Here is a 27,356-nt window from a genome sequence, read left to right as displayed (position 1 = left end):
GTCTCACAGTCTCCAGGAGCTGGAAGAATCACAGTCTTGGGCTTACTGAGAGACTCTGGAGTCTTTCTGCCTGGCACCTTCTTCTGGGATTGCCAACAATATTTCAGAGGAAACGTGATTTCTGCCTCTCCTGCAGAACTAGAACTCACACCTGCATGGGACCAGCCTGTCCCAAGCAGGGATAGCTGGTGTGGCTGTCGTTGGAATCTTCGACCACTAGAGGGCACTGCTGGTTCTCTTTTCCATCAACACCAGTCCCTATAGTAGCCCAGCGCAGCATCCTGGAAGACTACTGCCCCTCTGATCATCTTGGTCTTCCTTGTAAGTCGCAGAACAAGGGCTCTTTCGACCTGGGCTGCAATTCTGCACATCGCTGATTGTCAGGTGACAAGGGAGGGAGAGGCAGTGGCCTGGGCAGGAGGCTGTGTGGACTGAAGCCAAACAGGTTGGCAAGGAGGGATCTTCAGGGGTAGGGTGGGGGTCTCCAAGAGGTAAAGCTATACTGTGACCCTTCCAGATCCCCCAAACTCCCTGGCTTTCTTTACCCTCTGAGATTCCATCCCCCCACCTCCCCCAACCTTCATTGTTCTTTTGCAGTCATCTTGATTTTTTCAAGACTCAATATTTTAAAATTTATTATGGCTTAGTGAAATATTAATAATACAAAACAAATAAAAATTTCTGGCTATTTCCATTTGTAGATAATGGCCACTAATTAGAGTGATGATTGATATAAACCATTTTAAGGCAATAAAACAGTTTAACATAGAATTTTGGGCATGAACATGGAGAGGGGATGAGGAGAGGACACAAACATTTATTAACCACCACTGTGCCCAGACCTTTCAGATACCATCTCATGCATGTGCGTGCTCAGTCGCTTCAATTGTGTCTGACTCTGTGACCTATGAACTGTGGCCCACCAGGCTCCTCTGTCCATGGGGATTCGCCAGGCAAGAATACTGGAATGGGTTGCCATGCCCTCCTCCAGGGGATCTTCCCAACCCAGGGATCGAACCCATGTCTCTTATGTCTCCTGCATTGGCAGGTGGGTTCTTTACCACTAGAGCCACCTGAGAAACTCTAAGTACCATCTCAGTCTTTCTCAAACATGCCACTCTACCTATATTAACTTTTATCTAACATGTTTCTTTAAATCACCCCTAGTCTAACTTGGCACCAACTTTAGCTTTATCCTAAGTCACAATGTCTGTGAAATCATGAATTTGCTACACTAATCCACATATAATTTAAACACATGGAAATAAAAATGTTCCTATGTCTACCACCTAAAATCACCTCCCTGGTCACACTTTGGGAAACTGACTTATCTCCTTAAGTCTTCTGGCCATGCTAAGAGTTGGAAAAAGTGAGCTTCCTTGAAGCAGAGGAGTAAATAGAGCCTAAGAGCAAGCCTCCCAAGGTTACAGAGCTAGTAAGTGATTAAGCAGGGCTTTAAGTAAGTTTTTAAATGTTTTCACGTATTTATTTATTTTGACTGTGCTGTGTGGCTTGTGAGATCTTGGTTACCCAACCAGGGCTTGAAGCTATCCCCTTGGCAGTGAAAGCATGGAGTCTCAACCGCTGGACCGTGAGGGAATTCCTTGGTGGGTGGGGATGGCGCACATCCTCACACCTGGGGACCACTAGGCCTAGGGCGTGGGGTGCCTCTGATCTGCTAAAGTCACAGGCCAGCCTCTCACCCCCTAGGGAAGCTACCAGCTTACCCGGGCCAGGCTGACTCCAGCAGGCACCTTGTAGGGCACGTACTTCCTGTAGATATGGCCCACCCTGGAGCAGGGAATGTCCTCCATGCGACCTCCACACATCCACACCTGCAGGATGAGAAGTGAGAGATGATATTTCTGCCCCCAGTTCACAGCCTCCTCAAAGGCCAGCGTTCCTTTGTGCATCCCTAGAAAGCATCAGCTTGGATTGTGTACTAAAGCCCCCATTCACAGGACCAGGGATGTAGGAAAACACAGTGATGACAAGAGCAGCAAAAACAGCTCAGGGCATCGAGTGTTGACTCCAGGCCAAACACTCTGCTGTGAGCTTCACACGCACAGTTTCACGGAAGCCTCATCAGAAAACCCATAACGTTAGGTAGTAATAGAGCTCCATTTTACAGATGAATAAACAGAGGCTCAGAGAAGCTAAGAAATCTCCTTGAGGTCACAGAGTTAGTATGTGGTAGAGCCAGAAATTTAAACGCAGTTTGAGCTGACTCTAAAGAAAGCTGAGAGCCGAAGAATTGATGCTTTTGAATTGTGGTGTTGGAGAAGACTCTTGAGAGTCCCTTGGACTGCAAGGAGATCCAACCAGTCCATCCTAAAGGAAATCCTGAGTCTTCATTGGAAGGACTGATGTTGAAGCTGAAACTCCAATACTCTGGCCACTTGATATGAAGAACTGACTCATTGGAAAAGACCCTGATGCTGGGAAAGACTGAAGGCAGAAGGAGAAGGGGACAACAGAGGATGAGATGGTTGGATGGCATCACTGACTCAATGGACATGAGTTTGAGTAAACTCCAGGAGTTGGTGATGGACAGGGAGACCTGACATGCTGCAGTCCATGGGGTTGCAAAGAGTTGGACATGACTGAGCGACTGAATTGAACTGAACTGAGCTGACTCGAGTCTGAGCTCTGGATAAGTGTCAGAATTATAAGGGGGCATGGAGGGCTCTATGAGAAGGACTGTGATGATCACTTTGCACTTTGTGCTGGTAGGGACTAGGCTATGTATTTGCTGACTTTGGCATTGGCTGCTGGAGTTCCCTTTTGGGCCTGTAAACCTCTTGCTGGGTCACCCTGAGCAGTCACCCTTCTCCTGCCCTGACTCCCCTGCAGGCTGGTTCGCTAAGCTGTGCCGCTGGGCACTGCTGCCTACAGCGTGGGAGCCGGTGCTGCTCCTGAGTCTCCCTTCATAACCGGCATCACAGAGATCCCCTGAGTAGGAACTCTGGTCTGATGGCAAAACAGGAGAATTCTTAACAAGTACAGTCAACCCTCTTAGAGGCCCAGCCTAAACAGACGCCCTTCTGGCGGTCCTGGGTTCAAATCCCGACTCGATCACTATCCAGCGTTGTGACTTGGATGATGGCACTTAACTTCTCTGAGGCTGTTTCCTCATCTGTAAAGGATGAAATGAGGTAGGTTCAGGGGATGAGGTATTTTAGGTGAGGAGCTTACCACAAGACCTGGCCCCTAGTCACAGCAGTGTGAGATACTGCAATGATGGGTTCATACATTTGGCTAATATGTGTGGACTGCTTGCTGTATGTCAAACACTGTGCTGGGCACATACAGCGGTGAATAAGTTGGCCAAGGCCCCTGCTCTCATGGAGGCGGAGTGTGCTGGCCAGCCTTGGAGATGCCCCCCAGTGACCCCCGTGTCCCAGTATTTGCACCCTTGGGCAGTTCCCTCCCAAAAGAGCCAAATGAGGACTGGCCTGTGTAACCAACAAGATGCTACAGAAATGATGGCCATGAAGGACGCTGTGGCTTCCATCTTGCTTCCTGGGATCACTTGCTCTGGGGCAGCCAGCTGCCACATTGTGAGGACCCTCAAACAGCCCTGTGGAGAGGCATAGGTCGTGAGGAGCTGAGGTCTCCTGCTAAGAGTCCTGACTTGCCCACCATGTGAATAAGCCAGCTTAGAAGTGGATCCTCCAGACCCAGTCAAGCCTTCCGATGACTGCAGCCCTGGCTGACACAACTGCATGACAGACCCAGGCAGAACCAGCTCACTTAGCCACTCCCAAATCCTTGACTCTCCAAGACTTTGAGATAATAACTGTCTACTGCCACTTTGAGATTATTTTTTCCTGTGGCAGTAGATACCAAATACAGGGACTTTCAGATGGTGATGTGCACTCTTCAGAAGCCAAAGCAAGGTAACTAGATGGACTCATCGGACAGACAGATGGGATATGCTGCATTACCCCCACCTGTCAGGGAAAGCCGCCCCGGGAAGGAAACAGTCATATCTCACGAGGGGATAGGCACATATGGGACTGCAATTAGTGGAAATGCTGCTTGGAGAAATGCAATTATATTCTGGTCTTGGGGGAGAAAAAAAAAAATCGAGCAAGTCAATAGAACAGAACATTGGTCTCGAGATAATGGGCTCCTGATGGTAGATTAATGTCAGGACCAAGCCAAGAAGTTTATTTTCAAAGCAGGAGATATTGATCAGGCGCCAGCATCCTATAACAATAACTCTTCCTTTATACAGAGTGACTGATGTGGAAGCGATGCTTTTGTCTGGTGGATATTGCCTGGGTCGCTGGGTCGCCCCTGCCTTGAGGGAGGCGGAGTGGCACAGAGCAGGTGGGGCACACCTTCCCCTGCTCTATGTTGAATGTCTTCTGGGCAGTGGACTAGGCTGGCATCCAGCTCTCTCGACTCCATATTAAACTTGCATTAGCTAACGAGGCTGTGTCTCCGGCTTTGCCTGGCAAGGAGCCTTCCTTTATGCAGATGGATTTCCAGATCCTTCTCTGTGCTGTGACCTCGGGATTCTTTGGCCCTGACCACGCTGGCCATCAGCCTGAAGGTTCCTGAGGGTGACCCTGATCTACTGAGAGGTCTGAGGCAGCCAAAATGCCCTCAGATTCCCAGGATGTCTGGAGCCCAGGAGGAGTCCGGGTTTTGGACAATGGCTTCCCTGCCCTGGACCTGACTCACTGACAGCTGAGTCAGAATGCAAACTGCCTTCCGAGAGAGGCATACCTGTTCAGTGAAAGCTGCTGCCAACCGCCGAGTTCCCTGGGAGCACCTGAGCAGTCTGAGCAGCTCTGGGTACATCCAACCCTTCAGAACTCCCTCTGGAGCTTCCCCGGTGGTCCAGTAGTTAAGAATCCGCCTTGCAATACAAGGACCCTGGTCTGATCCCTGGTCCAGGAAGATCCCAGATGCTGCAGAACAACTAAGACTGTGTCCCACAACTGCTGAGCCAGCACTCTAGAGCCCAAGAGCACAACTGCTGAGCCCGTGTGCTACAGATACTGGAGCCCACAAGCCTACAGCCGGTGCTCTGCAACAAGGGAAGCCACTCTGAAGGCGTGGCTTCAGTTTCAGGTTCTGCCACCAAGTCAGTCAGAAAAACGACATCATCTCTCTGTGCTTCACTTTCTCCATGTGGGAAATCGGGCCACAGGATATGTGAAAGCAAAAACCACGACGGTGTTAGGTGAAGGGGCAACTACTGTATCATTTCAAGGCGACTGTATTTCTCACCTTTCACAAAGAGAAATGAGTAGCCCCTGCTTGCCATAATTAGAGCACCGCAAGGAAGAGTAGCCCCTGCTTGTCGTAATTAGAGAAAGGCCACATGCAGCAATGAAGACCCACCACAGCCAAAAATTAAAACAAATAAATCCTAAAAAAAAACAAACAAAAAAACCACCACACTCTGGCCACTCAGAACACATCATACGCAGCAGGCACCACCCCGCTGTGGTGTTCACTGGTTATCTGGCAGGATCCTGAGGCTGCAGGGGACTTTCCATCTAGGGACATGATAAAAGCTGGAGGCACTGATTTATATCCTGACTGGCTCTGGGCTGGGGAGATGGACTCCAGGTTCAGCTCCTGGCCCAGGGCACCTACATGTGTACCTTCAGGCCCCCCACCTCCCTGCCTTTACAGCAGAGGACAGCAGCCCCCCAAGACCCACAACCACAGCAAGGGGGTGGTATGAGCAGACAGTCTTTTCTAAGGCCAGTGCCACCAGTGCAGGCGCATGACGGGGGGGATGAGAGTCACTGCTGCCTCGCAAGGCTGCTGAGACGGCCTGAGACAAGCCGTGAAGAGCACTCAGCTTGATGCCGGGCCACAGCAAACCTGATTAGTGTTACTCACTTCTCTTTGCGAAAGGACGAGAAGTACCACTGCCTTGAAATGATACACCCAACACCATCAGCTTTTTTTTTTTTAATATCCTATGGCCCGATTTCCCACATGGAGAAAGTGAAGCGCAAAGAGATGGTGTTTTTCTGACTGACTTGGTGGCAGAACCTGAAACTGACCAGGAGGATGACAGGGCCAGGCGAGAGGGGCAGAGTCGCCGGGCCTGGCTGCCCGAGGGGTTCTTCTGTCCCCCAGGTAACAGAGCGGCAGGAGAAGGGCCCCGCTGGGGGCAGAGGGGAGAGGCGCTGCAGAGCCACCCATATCGGGCCAGGACCCGGTCACATTTGTTTTTTTGTGTGTGTGTGTGTGTAATAAAGTTTTATTAAAGTATAAAGGAGATAGAGAAAGCTTCTGACATAGGCATCAGAAGGGGGCAAAAGAATACCCCCTTTGCTAGTGTTAGCAATGGAGTTATATACTCTCCAATGAATCCAAAGAATGTCTGGAGGTTGCAAAGACCTCACCAGACCCACTCCCATAATTTACATTTTAAGATAACAGAGTTGGCCAGAAGGTTTAATCCAAAGATTGTCCTGAGGCAGGATACATCCCTGTAAAGACCAGACCTACTCCCATAATTTATGTTCTAAGATAACAGAATTAGCCAGAGGGTTTAATCCAAAGACTGTCTTCAGGCAGGATACATTATTGTTATATAATCCTAAGGAATGTAGAGGAAAAAAAGTTTGTCCTTTCTTCCTCCTTGAATATCCCAGACCTCTCTTTCCTTGGGGACCCCTAGACTTCTTATCAACCTGCCTAGGAAATGACTCTTCATTCCCCCCTTTTCTTTTAGGAGAATTATGTTGCCTAGGGAAAAGGGGCGTCGTTCTCATTCCATAACTGCTTCCGAGCTGACAAGGGGCGTTGTCCCTAAATTGGTGAGGCAACATATTCTCCTAATCCTCATAGTAAGGATGTCTGATCCAGGGGACCCGGTCACATTTGGATGGGGACAAAGACTGGCGGCTGAGATGGCATCTTACAGCCCTTCTCTGGGGTCAGCCGTCTTGCCTCCCTCGCTCTCTGGGCCCTCCCTGGCCTCTGCTCCTGGGCCTGCTCAGGGAGCCCAGGTCCACCGCAAGGAATTTCTGAGCACACTCTGCCGGCTTGTTTCCCGGTGCCGCTTCCTCTGCACCACAGTCTTCTCCCTGGAAGCACCATGCCACTAGACAAGTACAAATCTAATTGTAAAAGCTTGCTCCCCATTCATTTCCACTGCTGCTTTGATTTATTTTATTAGCAAACTTCTTTTGTGTGATGACAGGCTTCATTACAGTGTCTATAAAAGACAATTACTCGCTCTTATCTCCTAAACTGAGGAGGAAAGAAACGAGTGGTGATGAGCATCAGGAAGACACAATGGGCCCTGGAGACCACGCGTCAGAGCGGCCGTCCCGCAGAGGGGATGCGCCAGCGAGTGGGTTGGGGAGAAACCTCTCTCTCAAGGGAATGGCTGCCTGGAAACCAATCGGGAATGGACAGGCATCCTACCTGCCCATGGAAGGGAGAAGCCATCAGCCAGCTATGGCTTTTGCTGTTGGCAGCTCGGCTGAGGACCCAGTGAAGTCCAAACCCTATTCACCAGTGCTTGGGAGCTGCTGCATCAATATGCAATTAAGAGAATAATCATCACCAATTATTCCGCATTATCTGTGAGTTTAGGAAGAACAAAGGGTAGTGGTGATGAGCTCGGTTCCGGCTCTTAAGCAAGTTTTGTGAATCTGAAAGCCTCAGTTTCCTCATCTGCAATATGGGGTGAATATGGGGTGAATTACTGTGCCTCTCTCCTAGGGATGAGGTAATTCTGAGGCACACAGGACTCCGAGCAAACCCAGTGTTGTCACCTGGGCATGTGGCAGCTGGCTCTACTGGTGGGGCACGCCACATACAGGCCATACAACTTCCCTCAGGAAAGAAGGAATGACATTGGATCCGTGTCTTCCAGAAGTTCATACTATTTTGGACATATTAGGTTGTTCTGAACAACCTAATAAAAAGATAACTGTTTTAGGAAAGGATCTCACTCATGGTAGTTTTAGATGCTTATAATGGTTACCGGGTTCAGTTGGTAAAAGAGGAAAAAAGCCCAACTTTAGTTTTTAAAAATCCATTTAAATTTATTTCTAAGTTAATATATTATTTTACTGGAGTGGGTATCCTTTCCCTTCTCCAGGGGATCTTCCCAACCCAGGGATCAAACCCAGGTCTCCTGCATTGCAGGCAGATTCTTTACCAGCTGAGCTATGAGGGAAGCCCAATATAATTTTATATATCAATAACATACTTTAAAGCATATGTGTGTCTAAATTAATAATCTGAACATCTGGTTGTTTCAGTGATATCCTGAGGTGTTTAGTCAACTTGGCCAAAAAATGGGGGGTGGCCGCCGTACATTAGAGCTTTTTCCCCTTAATAAATGACTTAAGTTGCAGGGTCTGTTAGGTTTTGGCTGCCATATGATACAGAGCCATCTCACAACCACCCAGTGAGGGAGGTACTGCCATACTTTTCACACGTGAGGAAAGTGAGGCTGGAGAGCTCCAGCGCCTTCCCCAGGGCTTGTAGCTCGTACGTGGCAGAGCCCAGAGTGGAATCTGGGGTGGGGGCCCCCAGAACTAGGCCGGTCTGAGACTGCACTTTGATCTTTTTCAAGCCTAGTCCTGACCCTATCATGGTCTTCCACAAAGACCCCTCTTGGTACTCTTATTGTTTGCAGGACAAAGTGGTCACCCTAGGCTTGCAGTCAAGGCCTCTGCCCCCTGTTCCAGCCACCTCTGACCCGTCCACACACCCTGGATGCTGTGGGAGTCAGCTGCAGGGCACTCATGTTTCTCTCTTGGGCACGTGTGCTTTTCTTTCCATGAACAGTGCAACCCAGTACAAACATTCATTCATTCACACATAGGCTGGTCAGCTTTGCTCTAAAACCCTGCTGGAAGCGATGAATCAGAAACTGGCAGCCAAGGATGGACCTAACGATATAGGGCCTTGAAAGTGGGGTGACGGTGTTGGTACCTGTGAGTCACCCTACCAGCCACCGTGGGGTCTTTTCACACCCCAGCCTGAGCCTCCACTCTGCGGAAGGCCTCACCGACTCATTACAGCCATGATTTCCAATCTGAGTGAGCATCAGAATCACCGGGGTAGCCTGCTAAAACACAGACTGCTGGGCCCCACTCCTACGATGTCTGACTTGGCAGGTCTGCATGGAGTCTGGGAATTTACATGTCTAACAAATTCTTGGCGATGCTGGTGCTGCTGAGCTGGGGACCACTTTGAGAACGAGCTTATGCTGGATTAGAGACAGTCCTTCTCAGGACAGTGGCAATGCCAGTTCTCACTATGCCTTTAGACAGTGCTGTGAGTTTGGGGTTATTAGTGTCCTTTCAGTGAGGAAATAAAGGTTCAGCCCAAAAGGCAGGTGAGCTGTCCCAGGTCTTGCCGGGAGTTCATTTCAGAGCTGGGCCTGGAGCCAAGGTCTCTGGCCTCTGTCTCGCCAGCCTCAAAGCTTCTCCTATTCCTGTCTTCCTGCAACCGCAGCCCATACACATTGACCACAATGCTGACATTAACAGCTATCATAATTGATTATTTATAATGCGCCAGGAGTTGAGCTAAGCTTTTAACACATTTTGACTAATATCGTGCTCACACCCACCCTATGAAGTAAGGGTCATTCTATTGCCACTTTACAGATGAAGAAATCCAGAGAGGTTAAGTCACTTTCCCAAGGTCACACAGCCACTAGCTGATGGAACTTGTACCAGAACCCAGGTGGTGTGATTTCAAAGCCAATGTACTTTATCCTCGGGCTGTTCTGCTTCCTTTTTTAACATGAAGGTTTTGATCCAAACAGCTACCACTCACTGACTGCCTTCTTTTTGTCTGTCTCTAGGCCAAACAAATGTTTTATGCCATTTAGTTTTTATAACCTCTGAAGAAGTTATTATTGCCATTTTTAGTGATAAAAGACTGAAGCAGGAAGAGATGGTTGTGTGCTGGTTAAGGAGTGATGTACCACAGGTGACCCTCAGGCCTCCCAGCCTTTTTCCTGGAGGAATGGTGGGAGGGGCAGGTGCCCACAGAGACATTCATGGAATCTCAAATGGCTGCTCAAAGTCAGGGGCAGAATGCCTCCCTGTTCCCGGCAGACAGCTCTTAGAAAGTCTGGGTACACATGGCCAGGAGGAAAATGCTGCACACAGCAGAGCAAGTTCCCAGCATCCTCAGATAATCCAGCGAAGGAAGGAGCCAGCGCTGGGTTCCCGGCAGTGATGCTGCAACTGGTCTGAGTCAGAGGGGGCTGGACGGGGCAGTGGAAGGGATGGGAGAGGTGACGGCAGGCTGGCACTTGCGTGGGGGCCCCAAACACCCTCCTGGGTGGCAACTTAACCCCTTTGGGGTTGGTTCTGACTTCTGGGGCCCTGCTCTAGGCTACCCCCTCCCTCCAGGTGGAGTGAGATAAGCGCTGGGCTGAGAGTCAGGACATTTGGAGTTCAGCCCTGGCTTTGCCACCTGCCAGCACTCAGACATCAGGTCACAGCACCACCACCCCTCACCATCTTCTGCTATGTGTTCTGCTTTCTTTTCATGCACCGTGTTTCACTTAATCCTCCTGATGACGCTGTGAGCTCTATGGAAGCAAGGTCTGGGAGTTTTCTAAATCTGCACAAGGCAGTCTGGGACTGGCTTGGCCTTGGGTAACTGTATCAGCGTTGGACTAAGCAAACCCCACCCCTGAGGCCTCCTGCCTCTGTTCAGACGTGTGGGTTTCCCTCTGGGAACAAGGCTCTCTCTGGTCCCCTCGTGTGGCTCTCTGTCACTCCCTTGCTCAGCTGATCCTGCCCCAAGAGGCCCTCAGGAGGTCGCCATCTCACTCTCCCAGAGCTGGGGGCTGCTGCCTCTGCCTCCTGGAGCGGACCTGGACTCAGGGGACTCCATCCTTCCCTAGAGGCTCCTCTCTGTGACTCCCTTCTCTGTGGGCCTCACTTGGGGGAAACTCCTCCCTGAACTGGCAAATGGCCCTAACAAAGCACTGGGAGGTATGCGGGAGGGGTGGGCTGAGAGGGTTTAAAAAAATAACAGTTTTTCCTTATTGTTAAACCTAATTTCTCTCCTGATTCTAGAAGTGATATGTGTGATGATGAACACATTCAATGCTACAGAAACACATGGATAGGAAGGGACAGCCTCACTGCAGCCCTCCCACCCTAGATGCCCCAAGGGGGTGAGAAACTTTCAAGGCACCATGGGTCAGAGACAGCAGGACAGAGGCTCGGTCTGAAGTCAGAGGACAGGGCTGAAAACCCCGCTCCAACCACGCGATGTTATGAGCGCTCAGTAAACATTAGCTGGTGTAATGATACTCTTCTCAGGTTTTTTGGTGTTGTTGTTTGCATTTGTCACACTTTTTTTTTTTTTTTTTTCATTTGTCACACTTTTAAAAAAAGATATATTTATTCATTTATGGCTGCACTGGGTCTTTGTTGCTGCATGCACGGTTTCTCTAGTTGTGGCGAGGAGAGGGGCTACTCTTCATGACGGTGTGCAGGCTTTTCATCGCAGTGGATTCTGTTATGAAGCACAGGCTCTAGGGGTGAGGGCTTAAGTAGTCGTGGCACAAGGCTGAGTTGTCCTTCGGCATGTGGGATCTTCCCGGACCAGGGACTGAAGCTGTGTCCCCTGCATTGGCAGGCGGATTCTTTACCATTGAGCCCCCAGGGCCCTGCATTTGTCATATTTTTGTATACTAAACATGAGACTATATATATATCACACAATTTTTTACATCTTTTAAAATTTAATTTTGGGCGCATCAAACTTCTTTTATATAATATTTCACTGCTGGGATGTGCTCTAACTTATGTATCCTCTAAGATCTCACACTGAAGGTCATTTTCAGTCTTCCCCTCCGGTAAGTAGAACTTCAACAAATAGCTCCTGCCTCAATCTTTGCTCTGTCTCTCTCGGCTAAACTCCTGAGGGTGGAATTTTGGGTCAAAGAATGTGCTTGTTTTGAAATGTAACAGATTTTGCCAAATTGCTAACAAAAGATATGCCCACTCTCATTGTCCCAAAGCCCATGTCCTTCTCACACTAGCTCAGCCACGTTGTCCTGTGGACACTTCTCGAGAAGATCAGAGTTGAGGACATCCTAACCTCAGCCTCCTGAGGATGCTGTGCAGTCCCCTTCTTGCTCATCCTGCCACCACCACCTCTAATCCAAACCACTCTCGTGCTCATGTAAGGCCAAGGGCTTTCTCTACAGCACCTTATTTGAGCCTACCTTGGGTAGGAAGGAAAGCTCTATCAGTATCATGTGGGATGGGAGGGCCAGAGAGGTCAAGCGACTGGCCCTGTCTCCAGGTGGACAGGTAGCAGAGATGAGAAGCCAGGGCCCTGCCTTCCTGCTGAGTACCTTTCTCATTACACCACCAGTACCCAAAGATGGAGATGTAAGTCTGGGAAGGGCAGCATGAAGAAAGGATATCAGATAGGAATTGATGCCACTAACAGGTATTTAAAACACCTATGATGGGCCAGGAACTAGGGTACAGAGATGAACAAGACTCCCTCCCTGCCTCCAGGGAGCTCAGAGTATAGTTGGGGAGACAGGTCAATCTTTGGGTCATGTCAGTGGGAGGAATTTGGAGACATGCTGGAAGCGACCCTGGGGTGGCCCCTAATCATCACAGGGAGCTCAGGTTAAGGCTGAGAGCAGGCATAAGACAGGCTGAGCCCAGAAAGATGAGTGTGGGTTGGCCAGACTAAGGAAGGGCACTTCAGGAAAAATGAACAGTGCATGCCCCCAAAGATGGCAAAGCATGTGAGCCTGGGGCTTGCGAGCATCCCACATGGCTGGGTGAGGTGGACCTCTGTGGTTTGCCTGTCCCGCCTCTGTTCTGCACACAGTGCCTAGACTTTCCTTTGGGGAACCAGCTCATCCCACCTTCCTGGCTCCGGGATGAGCATGTGACCGACCAGATTCAGACAGCAGCTGACCAATCAGAACACTGCTCGGGGATAGGCAAGGAACCAGAAGGTCAGAGACCTGACTTGGGGATTTACTATAGGAATGAGGGGAAACAGAAACTCTTCCCACTGGGCTGCTGGGTATTTCCATGAGAGAAAGCTTGCCCAAGAGGGAAGCCACCCAGATGAAAGCAGAGCTGAGGGACTAAGGGAGATGGAGCCTGGATGAGATGGGTTAGTCTCTGGATCCAGCTGGACCTGGAGGATCTACCCTGCAATTTCAGTCGTGTGGGCCAATCAATTCTGACTTTTTTGCTTAAGCCAGATTGACCAGGATATTGGTTTTCTGTTACTAAGAGTCTAGACTAATGCAATGGGGAGGAGGGTGGAGAGAAAACAAGGAATGGTAAGCAGTTCATGGAGGTGGGTGCAGGCCAGGCTACAGGGTTAAAGAGTTATCTGACCACCAGAACTGGGAAGAGTGTAACTGCCAGGCAGGAGAACTCTCATAGTGTGACTGTGCCTTTTAGAAAGAACAGCTGTTGACTAAGAAGAAAAGAGTCAATGACTCTTCTAGAAATTTCAGAGCCTTTGGAACATCTTTTTTACGGTTTTCCCATCAGGATAGATGGCCTGGTCTGAAATTGGAGCCAAGTTATTAATCCATCAGCCCTGATGGCATGTATCAATTTATCTTAATTTCTGAAAATACACTCATGCTTTTCAGACCAGTCTCTCTGCTCTGTCACCAAGAAGAAAAGGGAGCCCAGCAGAGATTAATCAGAGGCAATTTGGCCCTTTGTAAATGCCCTGCTCTGGCTGAAACTGAACACCCGGCATTTCAGGCAGACAACTGGGCTCCCCTGTGCCCTCACCGCTGTGGGCAAGCCTGCCAGGGAGACAGTGTGCTGGCAAAGGGGCTGCTGCCAGCTCCACAGCCTGAGAGAGAAAGCCAAGGGAGAAGTGTCTCCCTCCCAGACCTGGGGGACTCCTCACTACACAGCCTCATTTCCTCTCCAGAGTGGAGGAGATAATTGGATCAAATGGAAACAGGAGCCAGCCTCCCTCCCCCTCCCGGATGAGAGACCTCATCACCCATTACTGAGTCTTTTATAAATAAACTGTGGGGGGAGAATGCCATTTGTTCTGCCACGATTGCCTGATGACCATCATCAGATGGGTCTTTGAAAGACACAGAAGGAGATCATTTTGGGTTTTAGAAACTCCTTTGTGCTCCTTTCTCTACCATCACCACTCTCCACGGACTTTCCGAAGTGGGATTTTCTGTTCAGGGAGGCTGGTTCAGGCAATGACATAGCTGGTCTGAGTAGTCAACCAACAGTTACTTATTAAGCGCTTTCTCCCCGTCAGGCAATCCTTTTGGTTCTTGGGATACAACAAACAAAGACTATCATACTGTTGACGTTCATATTCTGGTGAGAACTCAGAACTCTGATGTGTCCATTTCTGGAAACAAACTTCATAAGTTAAGTTTAACTGGTGAACTGAAGAACTGTGAAGTTAAAACTCTTCTGATGCCTTATGTGTGATTCTACCTGTAAGGATGTGGCATTTGGAAAACTAAATTGCAAGGGCTAGAGATTATAAATGACATATGTGCTATCACCCACCAAACCTGCACTCATGGCAGACATCATTAATCAATCACCACTCCTTTTGTGAATGCAGCCTCACAATACATATTCACACAATAAGGGGCAGACTCTACTTAAGGACCAGAGTTGGTTGGGAGAGCAAAACTATTTTTGACTTAGACTGCTTACTAATTCAATTCACCGAGAGGCTGTAGAATCGCCTAGAAAATTAACCCCAAGAGGGGGTTAACTGCCCCCAGGAGGAGGCAAAAACTGAGAAGGAAGTAAGAGATTGCAGAGAAACCTCTCAGGCTAGTTTTCCTCTCACGTGCTCTCAAGTCCCTGCAGGGGCCTGTACAACACAGCAGGTCAGAGCGCAGACCCTGCAGTCAGGCAGGCCTGGGTTCATGTCCTGCTTCTGTTAGTTCTAACTGTGTGGGACCTTGGTCTGAACTCTACTTGCCTCCCTGTGAAATGGGTATAATGATGATACCACCCTCCTAGGGCTGTTGTAAGAATTAAATAAGACAACACGTGTGAAGTGCTCTGCACAGGGTCCTGCCAGCTCTGATCTAGGCTGCACCTGAGTTGCTGCATACCAGAGTGGATGGATGCTTCTTGACAGCTGGCATAGCTCTGACTGGCTGGTGCCATCATGATTGCTAAATATTTTTACTGTTACCCCTGGATTTTAATATTAGTTTTATTTAAAGGGCTGGCTCCCTTATGGGAGATAACTTCAGAAATCTGAAGGTAAAATGGAAAAAGACTGTTTTTCAAACCAAAATAATGTTTCAGGAGAATTCTAGGTTGTTTTCTTGCTCAGTTCAGTTCAGTCACTCATTTGTGTCCAACTCTTTGCAACCTCATGGACTACAGCATGCCAGGCTTTCCTGCCCATCACCAACTCCCGCAGTTTACTCAAACTCATGTCCATTGAGTCGGTGATGCCATCCAATCATCTCATCCTCTGTCATCCCCTTCTCTTTTTGCTTTCAATCTTTCCCAGCATCAGAGTCTTTTCCAATGAGTCAGTTCTTCACATCAGGAGGCCAAAGAATTAATGTCCCCCGTTCTGAACTGCTCACCCAGTGGCAGTGACAATGACAATAATGAAAATTATTTTTCATTATTTATTATTTCATTATTTCAGGATATTTATTGAAAAGCACCTAACAAGAACGGTCTTATTTAATCCTCTCAACAACCCTGTGAAGATTAGAGGGTCACTAATACCCATTCTATGGAAGTAAAAACTGAGGTTCAGACGGATAAGGACTCTTTGTCCAAGATCACACAGCTGGTACAAAGCAGCAGAGCTACAAGCTGACCTAGGAATCTAACCCCAGCACCGAAGCCTTAACTGTTGAGTGTGTGACAATGGTCCTCTGCCTAGGAAGTAGATGCTAGACTCGGTGGACATCAGGGTTGTGCATTCACAGGACTCAGCCCAGTAATGCTGCTGGCCATTCTTCATGGGCTGGGGATATATCTTACCAAGGGTTTCCAGGGTGTTAGAAGCAGGCCCTAGCTGACCACAGGGGTACAAGACAAGATAGTCTTCCCTACAGATGGACAAAGCCTTCATTCTTCACTTGAGATCAATACAAAAACCCAACAAAAAAGGGCAGAAGTTGGCCTCAAAAGTTTGTGTAGTTAACTAGTAACCATCATCTCCTTTACTACCATTATCAGAAGATTCTACAGCCCATGGATTGGTCTAATAGCTTATAGTAAATATTTATTCTCCAACTCTTTAATAATTTCTACCAGTTATTAATTGGTGGCTGTGTCCCCAGGTTGGGTGCTAACCATTTTCTAGATATTATCTCAGTTAATCTTCACAAAAGTTCTGTAAGGTAGGTAGTCTTATTATCCTCTTAGATGAGGAAAGAAAGCTCAGAGAGGTAATCTAACTTGCCCAAAGCCACACTGCTATTGAGTAGTGATGTTGGGATTGGAGCCCAGGCTTTTCTGACGCCACAACTCGAGCTCTTAGCCCCTGGTTTCTGTATATCAAACTCCAGCAGGGACAGACACAAAGGGAAAACTTGAGACAGGTGGCCAGGAACCACTAAGGACAAGCCGGCCTCTGTGAGGCCCGGGATCGTTCTCAGAGCAGAGCTTTCCACCAGCCTGTGTGTCCTGTTCGACTGTCTGGCTCTCTCTTCCCCTTTGCTGGTGTGCTGGGCGTCTCAATGGGGACACACCATCTCTTTAGTGGAAATGAGGCCTGTCCTATTCCAACACTATCATCTAAGAAGGGACGAGGCAAACATTGAGCAGATGGGCTGCAGAACCTGAGGCCTCCACAGTCTCCCCAGGCTCAGACACTGCTAGGCAGGCAACCTGCCAGGACAGGGGGCGTTCCAGCGGCTGGCTCACCTTGAATGAGATCTCGTACTGCTCCCCTCCCCAGATCTCCAAGCCTGGGTCATACCCGCCCAGCTCCCAGAACCACTTCCGATCCACGGCGAACAGTCCACCGGCCATCACGGGAGACCTGCAGGAAGAAGAAGGCAGTGTGAAGAGCCAACGTCCTGGCCATGTGTATCCCGCTCTTGGATGCTGCTGTTTCCCCAGGGATGCCGTTTCCCACTGTTCCATCAACACAGCCCTCGTGTCCAGCAGGGAATCCAAATCCCTTCTGAGTGCAGCCCCTGGCTTTCTTCCTTCTTCATAAATGCTATGTTTTAACCAGTGGACCCCAGATTCCTTCACATGGTTAACACCTAAGAATACTTGTGGAATGGAATCATAGTGTTTTCCCTCTGTGGGCCTTGTAGCTCCATCATATTTCTATATATCTCCATGTCTCTCTCTCTCTATCTCCAGTTCTCCCACTGGTTAAATGGTCTGGATTAGGTCTTTTTAAGCCTGTCTAGGCTATAGAATGCCTTAGAGAGATGAAAACACATTCAGCTTCCTGGGTCTGACCCCAGACCTACACAACAATCTCCGGGGGATGGAGCTTAGGTTCTGTGTTTTTGGATGAGAAGAGTTGATGATTCTTACTTTCCAAGCCCAGGCATAGGCATGTTTTTCTGCTGAGAGTTTACAGAAGAAGCCACAGTCCTTGTTCTTGCAGTGAAACTGGGATAAGATTCCTCCACTCATTAGTTTATTCATTGAGTGCCAGCTGAGGAGCAGATACCGGAAGAATCTGGAGGTAAATTGGGGTCAGACTGAATCTGCAGGGGATGTCAGTGTAGCAGGGTGGTCACCTCAGGATGGGAGGGTGGAGAAGCCAGGTGGGGTGTAACAAGGGACTCAGGGAGGTGCAACCAGCGCTACGGGAAAGGAGGGCACCTCTATCTCCATGTTTTGGGGGTGAGGAGAGAAGCTGGGGCAAGAGTCGAGGAAGAGAGCTCAGAGGGGAGGCATTTGAAGTGGGTACAGACAAAATGGGAGCTGGGAGAGAGAAGGGAGGAAAAACCATGAGCCCAGGAACTGACATGATCAATCATGGGGTGTGGCCTCCCCCAGTTCCCCTGGGAGGAGCCACCAGCATTTACTGCATGAAAACCTCTCTGAGTGGTTGTGCTTGTGTCTGGCTCCAACTTCAAACCCTCAAAAAAAAAGAAAGAAAGAAAACTGGGTTTCCCAGGTGGCGCAGTGGTAAAGAATCTGCCCGCCAATGTAGGAGACATGGGTTCAATCCCTGAGTCAAGGAGATCCCTTGGAGAAGGAAATGGCAACCACTCACTCTAGTATTCTTGTCTGGGAAATCCCACAGACGGAGGAGCCTGGCAGGCTATAGTCCATGGGCTCACAAAGAGTCAGACATGACTGAGCGACCTGGCACGCACACACATAAAAACCACTGCTAAGCAGCCTCCACAACCCTCTGGCCTTGGGGACTGCATGCTCAGGGGAGTGGACTGGTTAGGAAAGCACTGAAGTGCCCCAGCCGCCTTGCCAGGCTTCCTGCAGCGGGCGGGCCTGGACAGCTCAGGAGGGGACCCTCAGAAGGGATGCCCTGGATCCCAGACCTAGAGCTCGGATCTGCCCACTGCTGCACTGAACCAATTTATTACTAAAATGAATTTATTCCTCACATTGACCTCATGAGGCCCTGTTATCATTACCCCATTTTATGCACGCAGAAGCCAGAGTACTGACAGGTGATGTGCTCAAGGCTCTGCAGCTACAAAGCAGCACCTCTGGGATTTGAGTTTCCAATCTGTGCTACAGCCACACCCCATGTGGCTACAATACACTACTTCCTCTTGGGAGGGAACAATCCAGAAATAGGTGATGAGTGAACAGGACTTGGGACCAGAAACAAGGAAACCCTCACTCCAACTTCAGCTCTCCCTAACCGGCGGTGGGACCTGGGACAGAGAGTAGCCCCAGAATCCTCTGCTGCCCAGTACGGGGGCCACACGTGGCTACTGACACTTGATGTGTGGCCAGCCTGAACGGGAGGTGCTGGCAGTGTGAGATACACACTGGAGTTCCCAGACTTAATATGAAGAAAAAGGAAGATCTCAATAATAATTTCAAAGTGTGGGCTACATGTTAAAACGAGAACATTTAAAACATACTGGGTTAAATAAAGTGCACAACTAAAATGAATTTTGTCTGCTTCTCCTTACCTTTTTGCAATGTGGCTCTGAGGACACCGAGAGGCACACATGTGAGTCGCATTACATTTCTACAGGGCAGCACTGACTTAACCTCTCTGAGCCCGCTTCCCCATCTACACAAGAAGGTACAGCTACTCTCCCTAGCTCAGATTGCTGCTCCGTTTAGAAAGTATTCAGTCCTGTAGGAAAGTAAGGTGTTATTAGTGTCAGCTTTCCTCTGTCTTACGAAGGTTGTGGGGTTTGAGTTTTTCTGGCTGGAGTCGTAATGCCTGGAGGGGCAGAGAGTGGTTCTGACTCAGTGCTTCATGGAAAAAACCTAAGACGGCACAAAAATATCAGTTTGGGTGGATGCCAGCAGCAGGGGCCGTGGAAAGGGTAGGATATTAGCTGTGAGGCATTTTGGATGCTCGAGGGCTTCGCCTCCAGAGGGAGGGCTCTTCTCCAGCCTGGTCTGTTTCCTGCTGTGTTCAACAGTAATAATTACAACAGTCCTGAGCGTCCAGTGGGTGCCACTCACCTCACCAACGCTATCTCCAGCTCTCACAAAGCCCTGTTACTGGCCCTCTTTTCACAAGGAGAAATCTGAAATTCAGAAATGCCCTATGCTCTGCTCAAGGGCATGTAGTTTGTAAGTGGATGAGCTGCCACCGGAGTCGGTGTCTTTCAAATATCATGACATGGCACTGTGCCTGTGGCATGCCCACTTGCTGGGCACCGTAGGGAAGAGTGCAGAAAATGACCAGGATTCAGGTTTTGTCCTAGTGCAAGAAAGAAGAGAGACTTATGGAAGGAATCGGAGGGCACAAAGGATGGAGTGTCCCTTGGGAGGCATCTGGGCCAGTGGTGCTCAACTCTGGCCACGTGTCAGCATCACCCAGTAGTGGACGGCTGGGTCCCCACGCAGAGACTCCGGTGTTACTGGACTCAGGGACAGCTCGGGTGGTGGTGGTTCTTCTCCTTTTTCTTCTTTCTCGTCTTCTTCTTCCTCCTCACACTTCTTTCTCCTCCTCCTCCTTTTTATAAATTGGATTTTTTAAAGATTTATTTTATTTTTGCCTTCAGTGTTTCCCAGCATCCAGGTGTTCTCTAGAGTAGCCTCTGGGAGCTGGAAAGGGCATGGGAATGGGTCCCTTCCTGGAGCATCCCAAGGAAAGGTGGCACAGCCGATGCTGTGATTTAGTCCAGTAGGACCCTTTCAGACTTCTGACCACCAGCACTTGAAGAGAATGAATCTGTGCTGTTTTGATGAACCAGTAAGCTGTGGTATATTATTGCAGTGATAATTAGGAAATTGATCACGAACCTAACCCAGCAGCAAAGGCTGGACTTCGGCTTCACGCCCAGAGATCTTCCCACACCTCTGGCAGGAGAGCTGGAGAGGCTCATGTGACAGCTGGGATGGTGAGCTGACTGATTCCCTCAGTCAGAAAGACCCTTCTGGAGCTCGAGGGCGCAGAGAGGGACTGGGCTCTGTCTCAGGCTTAGCTGCTGGCCCACAGTGTGCTCAGGGAGGCCCTTCCCTGCCCTGGGGCCCAAGTCTCCTCTTCTGCAAGGGCTTGGAGCCCATGACCCGTTGGTTCCCTCCAGTGCTCACATTCCAGGATGTGATGGGTCCAGTCCCGTGCTCCCAGTCTTCCACTGGGGGACAAACTGTTACTTCCCTGATACTTTCAAGAGGCTGTAACTGATGGATGGGAAACTTGGCTCCAGAGGCAGCCAGATCTGCCCAGTATTAAGCCTTTGCCTCTTCACAGCTGTGGGACCTGGATAGGCTCCTCCTGGAGCCCTGGTGTCCCCACATGGAAAACACGGATGATAATTTTTACTACACATGGCTGTTGGGGTTAAAAGGATCAGTGTGTAGTGTGCTCAGCACTGCACCTGGCACTTAGAAAATGTGCAGTAAATGGTGGTGACCTGTGCTGCTGGAGAAGACTCTTGAGAGTCCCTTGGACTGCAAGAGATCAAACCAGTCAATCCTAAAGGAAATCAACCCTGAACATTCATTGGAAGGACAGATGCTGGAACTGAAACTCCAATATTTTGGCCACCTGATGCAAAGAGTCAATTCATTGGAATAGACTGATGCTGGGAAAGATTGAGGGCAGGAGGAGAAGGGGGCGACAGAGGATGAGATGGTTGGATGGCATCACCGACTCAATGGATATGAGTTTGAACAAACTCCGGGAGATGGTGAATGACAGGGAAGCCTGGTGTGCTGCAGCCCATGGGGTCGCAGAGTCAGACACCGCTTAGCGACTGAACAACAACATGATGGTGACAATGACAATGACAGCGATGATGATGATGATGATGATGACTACAACCGGGCACTAGGCTTGCCACCCCCACTGCCAGTCTTGGGGTAGGCAAAGAAGTGACCAGCTTGGTGGTCCATGAGCCAAAGCTCTGTGACAAGCTGGGAGGGATTGTGCTTCTGGTTGGGGAGGTCTGCCCCACCCCCCTACACTAGACTTTTGGGGGAGGTGGCGATCCTGAGTTCTGCCTGCATTAGGAGGGGTCCATGGGGTCAGCCACTGGGACTGGCCTGGGTAACTCATACTTACTCAAATGGGTCGCTGGGGTCAGCTTTCTGCAGTTCTGGAGGGATGGGGATCCGCTTGTAGTACATCTCCCAGTCAAAGGCGCCCCGCATGGCATCCCCCGCCTGCGTCTCGTACCGGAAGTCATCGTGGTCAATCACATCGATCATTGGGCACACGATGGTCTTGCGGTTCCGAGCGATGCGGTCTGAAGAAGCCAAGAGATGCCCGTTAGGGAGGCTGGATGGGAAAGCAGCTACGTGCATGATCCTGCTCTGCAACTTATTCACATTTCTAACATGTTTCCTGGGTGATTTCTCTAAATACTTGAGCTTGAGACTCCATGAGGAAGAAAGAGTGCAAGCTTTAGGTAAGATGGACCAGGGCTCCCAGCCCATCCTGCCATCCACAATGGGCTCCTGGGTCGGCAACATAAATAACACTCTGAGTCTCAGTGTGCTCCTCCGTGAAATGGGGAGAAGAGGCTCTGGTTGCAGGAGTACTGGATACAGTAACGTTTGAAGATGTTTAGCACAGGTGCCCATCATGCTCAGCACTGTTATGAAAAGAGATTAATTTCTTTCTGGGAAGGACCCTGTTCTGGCCCTGCCAGGCTCCCCATTCTGAGTCCTAACTTGACTTGTGGCCCAGCATCGAGGCACCCCAGCACTTACCCCTCATGACAGACTGCCTGACCCTGAAGCTCCCCAACACCTCCTGGGTGCCATCAGAAAACAAACGGTCCTTGTGAGAGAGGCCAGTTCACCTCTTCCAACAGTCAGTACTACTGACGAATGAGAGAACTATCCCAGGAGCTCCTCAGGGCAAGCAGGGCCTGGAGGACCTCGGCCATGCAGGAATTCTGCCTGCAAGGTGATCCAAGGTGGCAAATGGGGGTCTTAACCTCAAAATGGCTCTATGTCCCTGTCAAGCCAGAAAGATGCAGACTCTATAAAATTCACTGTCTGCCCTTCAGCGTGCCTTCTGCCAAGAAGCCCTGACTACAGCCAGTGACTGGGGCAGACGATCTGCTATGAGGGGCAAGTGGGCTATGCTGGGGTGCCTTGCTGCTTAGGCCATGGATCAAGTTCAAGGCTTGGAATGGGGAGCCGGGTAGGGCCAGGGTAGGCTGGCAGCTGCCCAGGGCCCAGGCTTCATTCATTGAGTTATACAGTAGACTTTTCTTCCAGGAGAGAATGCGGACGTTTTGTCTTTTTCTAAACTGCAATACACAATCCATAGGTGGGTCATGAAATTGTATGTGTGTGTGTTTGTAATGAAGAAAAAAGAACGCTGAATCACTGAATATCAGGGTGCATTCTAGGTGATGAGGAAAGCACTGTTTTGGAAATATTTCAGTCATACTGCATCAGTGTGTGCATTTGTGTAATGGACTGACATATCCCCAGTGTATTTCTGACTGTGGTACACGGTCATAAAAGTTTGAAAAATGGTGCTTTTGACATTGTGTCCCCAAGAACAGATCTGGAACCAACAGTGTCAGAAGCACGCAGGGTGTGTTCAAGTGTTCTCCCCCAACCCCCAGGGCTGGGCTGCCCCAGGCCCACTGAATCAGGATCTCCTGGGGTGGAGCTTGGATCTGCCCTGTGGAAGGCTCCCTAGGAATTTTTAAGGAACCTGAAGAATCTTCTTGGGGAAAGATCTAGAGAAGGGCCCTTTCTCCCTAATGGGGCTTCCCTGATAGCTCAGTTGGTAAAGAATCCACCTGCAATGCAGGAGACCCCCAGTTCAATCCCTGGGTCTGGAAGATCCGCTGGAGAAGGGATAGGCTACCCACTCCAGTATTCTTGGGCTTTCCTTGTGGCTCAGCTGGTTAAGAATTTGCCTACAATGCAGGAGACCTGGGTTCAGTCCCTGGGTTGGGAAGATCCCCTGGAGAGGGGAAAGGCTACCCCCTCTAGTATTCTGGCCAGCAGAATTCAATGGACTGCATAGGCCATGGGGTCGCAAAGAGTTGGACATGACTGAGTGACTTTCACTTCCCTTCCTAATTCTTCATGGCTGTGCGAGGGACCTCCCTTCCAGGGAGGGTGTGGGTTTAGGACACAAGGCGCTGCTGGACGCCGGCTCATTGTGGGAGGTGTGAGGTCAAGGTGGTGGCATCAGACAGGCGGCATTTCATGGTGCCATCCTCACCTGGAGATAGGGTACCCAGGTTCAAACCCTGGTTTTGCCACCTATGAACAGTATAACCTTGGGAAAGGTTATCTGGTGCCTCTGAACCCCGGTTTCCTGGCTGACAGAATGGAGGAAGACAGTAACTACCACGTGGGGTCTCTGTGAAGACCAAGTGGGATGATGGCCAAGAGGCTTAGCCCAGCAGGTGACCCTCTCCCTGCCGACATCCTCTGTGCCCAGGATTGCTGAGAGCAGCTCAGAAGCAGGAGCCTCATCCTCTCTGCCCTTCAGTTTTCTTATTTGCTCTATGTGGATAATAATGCCTGGCCTGTCTCCTTTACCATATAACTGTCACCTTCAAACACAGCTGTGGCCTAAAAAGATAAGAGACTTTCAGAAGCATGATGCTGCTGATGATGGTGATGATAGAAATGAAGAAAATGATGATCAAGAGTGGCTTTCCTTTGGGGAAGGGAGGGCTAAATCCTTCTCAGGCTCAGAAATGCCTACTCTCCAAAGAAGACAGAGTGAACTGTGCATGCTTATGGCTTCAGACACAAAAGCCAGGGTGGGCTCTATCAGCTGTTCATATTAGCAGGGACAGACTTTTACATCTACACCACTGGTTCACATTTCTATTGGAAAAAGGAAAAAAAAGAGGAAGAATATTTCTTCCATGTATGCCTGTAGGTTATGAAAATTACCCTCATATATTTCCATAGAAACAGAGTTAAGGCTATTTGGACCACAAGCTCAGCATCGTGCCTACCACTTCATTCTCTTTATGAGTCACTGAATGACCCACCAAATGGGATGTTCCTTCACGACTATAAATTAGGGTATTTAGAATGAGGCTTTTTTTTTTCTTTTTTGTTCTCTTTCAGTCACGAGAGGCAGATCTAGACCTCTAGGTTTAATGAAATAAAGAGTTTACCAGAAAAATCTGGGTTATATTCTAACCCAGTGGGATCCTGGACCCTTGGGGCCAGAAGCAAATAATCTCAAACTAAAGTTTCATGATGATCTGTGTTAGGAAACAAATATGCTGGGCTATTCCATTAGTCTGTGTAGGATTTGCTTTCTGTCCTCACTTCTGAATGGGGCCTAACTAGTGCTCCCTGAAATGTAGTCCCCGGACCAGCAGCACTGGCATCACCCAGGGGTTGTCAGGAATGCAGCTTCTCAGGCCCCACCCTGACCTCCCGAACCAACAACTCTGGAGCCGGGCCCAGCACTCTGTGTTTTACCAAATCTTCCAGGTGATTCTGATACAAGCTCAAGCTTGTCCTAATCTTGAGTCCTCTTTGCTCTCTATGCTTTCTCTTATGGAGAGCATATCCCTCCATTTCTTTTTCTTTTCCCTTTTTTAATTGGAAGATAATTACTTTACAATATAGTGTTGGTTCCTGCCATACACCAACATGAATCAGCCATAGTTATATATACGTCCACTCCTCCTTGAACCTCCCTTCCATCTCCCACCTCATTCCTCCTGTCTAGGCTATCACAGAGCACTGGGTCGAGCTCCCTGCACCATATAGTAAATTCCCACCAGCTATCTATTTTACATATGGTAGAGTATATGTTTCAATGCTACTCTCTCAATTTGTCCCACTCTCTCCTTCCCCCACTGTGTCCACAAGTCTCTTCTCTCTGTCTGTATCTCCTTTGCTGCCCTGCAAATTAATTTTATTTATTTATCTGGCTGCACCTGGTTTTAGTTGCTGCATGCAGGACTTGGCATGCAGGATCTTTTAATTTCAGCATGTGGGATTTAGGTCCCTGACTTGGGCAGGGATTGAACCCAGGTACCTTGCATTGGGAGTGTAGAGGCCTTAGCCACTGGACCACCAGGGAAGTCCCATACTCATCTATTTTTGAGGCTTTCACTTTTCTCTCTGGACTGACAGATCTTCCCCAATCTGCCTCCATCCCTGTTCCTCACCTGGCCACCAGCCCCACTAGGGGATTTCCTCTTCAGCATCTACCTGTTGGCAGCAGCTCACTGCCTTCCTCAAAGCTCAGTACCTCTGGATTCAGACCTTGTTCTTCAACCAGCCATGAGGCACCTCACTGCCTGGCAGCCTGGCTTCAGGTCTCCCTCCTGTCCAGGTTGTGTGGACTCCTGGATCACGCTGCCCTCTGTCTGGAGCCCTTCCCTGACAGCTGTCAGAAACTCCCCGAGGAGCAAATGAACTTAGGCAGATAATGTGGAATCCTGAAAGAGGATATACTTTGGAGTCAGACAGATTAGGATTTTGACACTTTTTGCCCAAGGGAACTAGCGAGTCACTCATTATCTCAGAACTTCAGTCTCTTCTAATATAAAAAGGGGACACTTTCAACCTGGCGTGGTTTTGTGAGGACTGGAGATAAAGCTTATAGCTTTCTTGACTCACAGTAGCAACGCAATGAACAACCACTATTCTGAGTTGATTTGATGATGTCCCTTACATCATCAAATCAAGATGCCTACTGCTAAGATTTAGCTCTTCACAGTAGGCAGTCTTGGCTTGTTTTCCAATAACACCTGAAGTAACCTGGGAGAAGCAGTCATATCACTAATACTAATGTGCTTTATGCCTCTGGGCAAATCACTTCCCCTCTCAAAGTCCCAGCTTCCTCCACCGCAAAATGAAGGGGCAGGACTGCATGGATTCGTAAGGTCACTTTGAGCACCCCTGAAGATCTGACACCCTGTGGCACCTGGCACAATGCTGGGTGCATCTCAGGCAGGCAAGGGAAGCCCTGTAGGTGACTCCCTGCAGAAGCTGGGGCCGGTGGCCACTGGTGCACTCCAGGCCGCCTGCTTCACCTTGCAAGCCTCCCTTACCGAGCAAGGGGGGGAGCCAGTTGACATTAGCTTCACAGTGTGAGTCCAAGAATGTGATGACATCCCCAGTTGCAGCTGAGGCTCCCAGCATCCGGGTCCTGATCAGTCCTTCCCGTTTCTTGGTTCGGAGAATCCTCACGCTGGGGAAAAGGGCCATGTAGTCTTCAAGTGGCTTCTTCAGGTGTTCTACAAGGCAGAGAGAGGAGAACAGATGGACAGGTGGGTAAGAACAGCTGCTGAGCAATCATTCTTGTGACCCCTTCTTTACGTGTGCGCTGCACTTTACAGTTTAGACAGATTTCTGGTACACTGTCTTATTGGGTCTCCCAGATGGGGCCAATAAGGGCAGGAAGCACCACCTGTGTACTGCAAAGGGGGAAACTGAAGTTTACAGAGGGCCAGTGTTAGTGCCAGACCTGCAACACAGAGAACTTCTGTATGACAGAGTTGGCAGCTGTGATTTACGTTAGGCTTGGACGCATTCTCTCATTTTTCTGGCAACAATACTTTGATTCATTTTGGGGGGAAACTACCTCTTCCCTCCCATTCTCAGTACTCCAGACTTGGGTGGGTTTGACCTCATTTCCTGGTTCCCAGGGGGAGGAGCGTGTGGCTTGGGCCTGGCCAATCAGGGCATTCCATTCCCTTGGCCACAGTGATTGGTTCAGGGATGGATATGTGACCTGAGTTGGTCCAAACAATGAATCCAGAGAATTTTTTTTTCAGAATGATTGAACAATGAGGCCCGTTTTTCTTACTAGAGTTA

The 27,356-nt window shown here is 49.3% G+C and overlaps 1 protein-coding gene across 1 annotated transcript in view; it reads right to left on the bottom strand.

The window, feature by feature from the left end:
• Positions 1-27,356, bottom strand: part of GALNT10 (polypeptide N-acetylgalactosaminyltransferase 10) — a 214,704-nt gene that overhangs the window by 14,521 nt on the left and 172,827 nt on the right. The window contains exons 5-8 of the mRNA XM_065918970.1: positions 26,591-26,776; positions 21,643-21,826; positions 16,872-16,989; positions 1,728-1,835 (exon numbers count right to left, since the gene is read on the bottom strand). Of these exons, the coding sequence (XP_065775042.1) occupies positions 1,728-1,835; positions 16,872-16,989; positions 21,643-21,826; positions 26,591-26,776 (596 nt within the window). The remainder of the gene's footprint in view (positions 1-1,727; positions 1,836-16,871; positions 16,990-21,642; positions 21,827-26,590; positions 26,777-27,356) is intronic.

This window comes from Muntiacus reevesi, chromosome 1 (genome assembly GCF_963930625.1).
Source record: "Muntiacus reevesi chromosome 1, mMunRee1.1, whole genome shotgun sequence".
Lineage (NCBI taxonomy): Eukaryota > Metazoa > Chordata > Mammalia > Artiodactyla > Cervidae > Muntiacus > Muntiacus reevesi.
The sequence above is the reverse complement of the archived record's forward strand: the minus strand, read 5'-3'. Positions and strand labels throughout refer to the sequence as shown.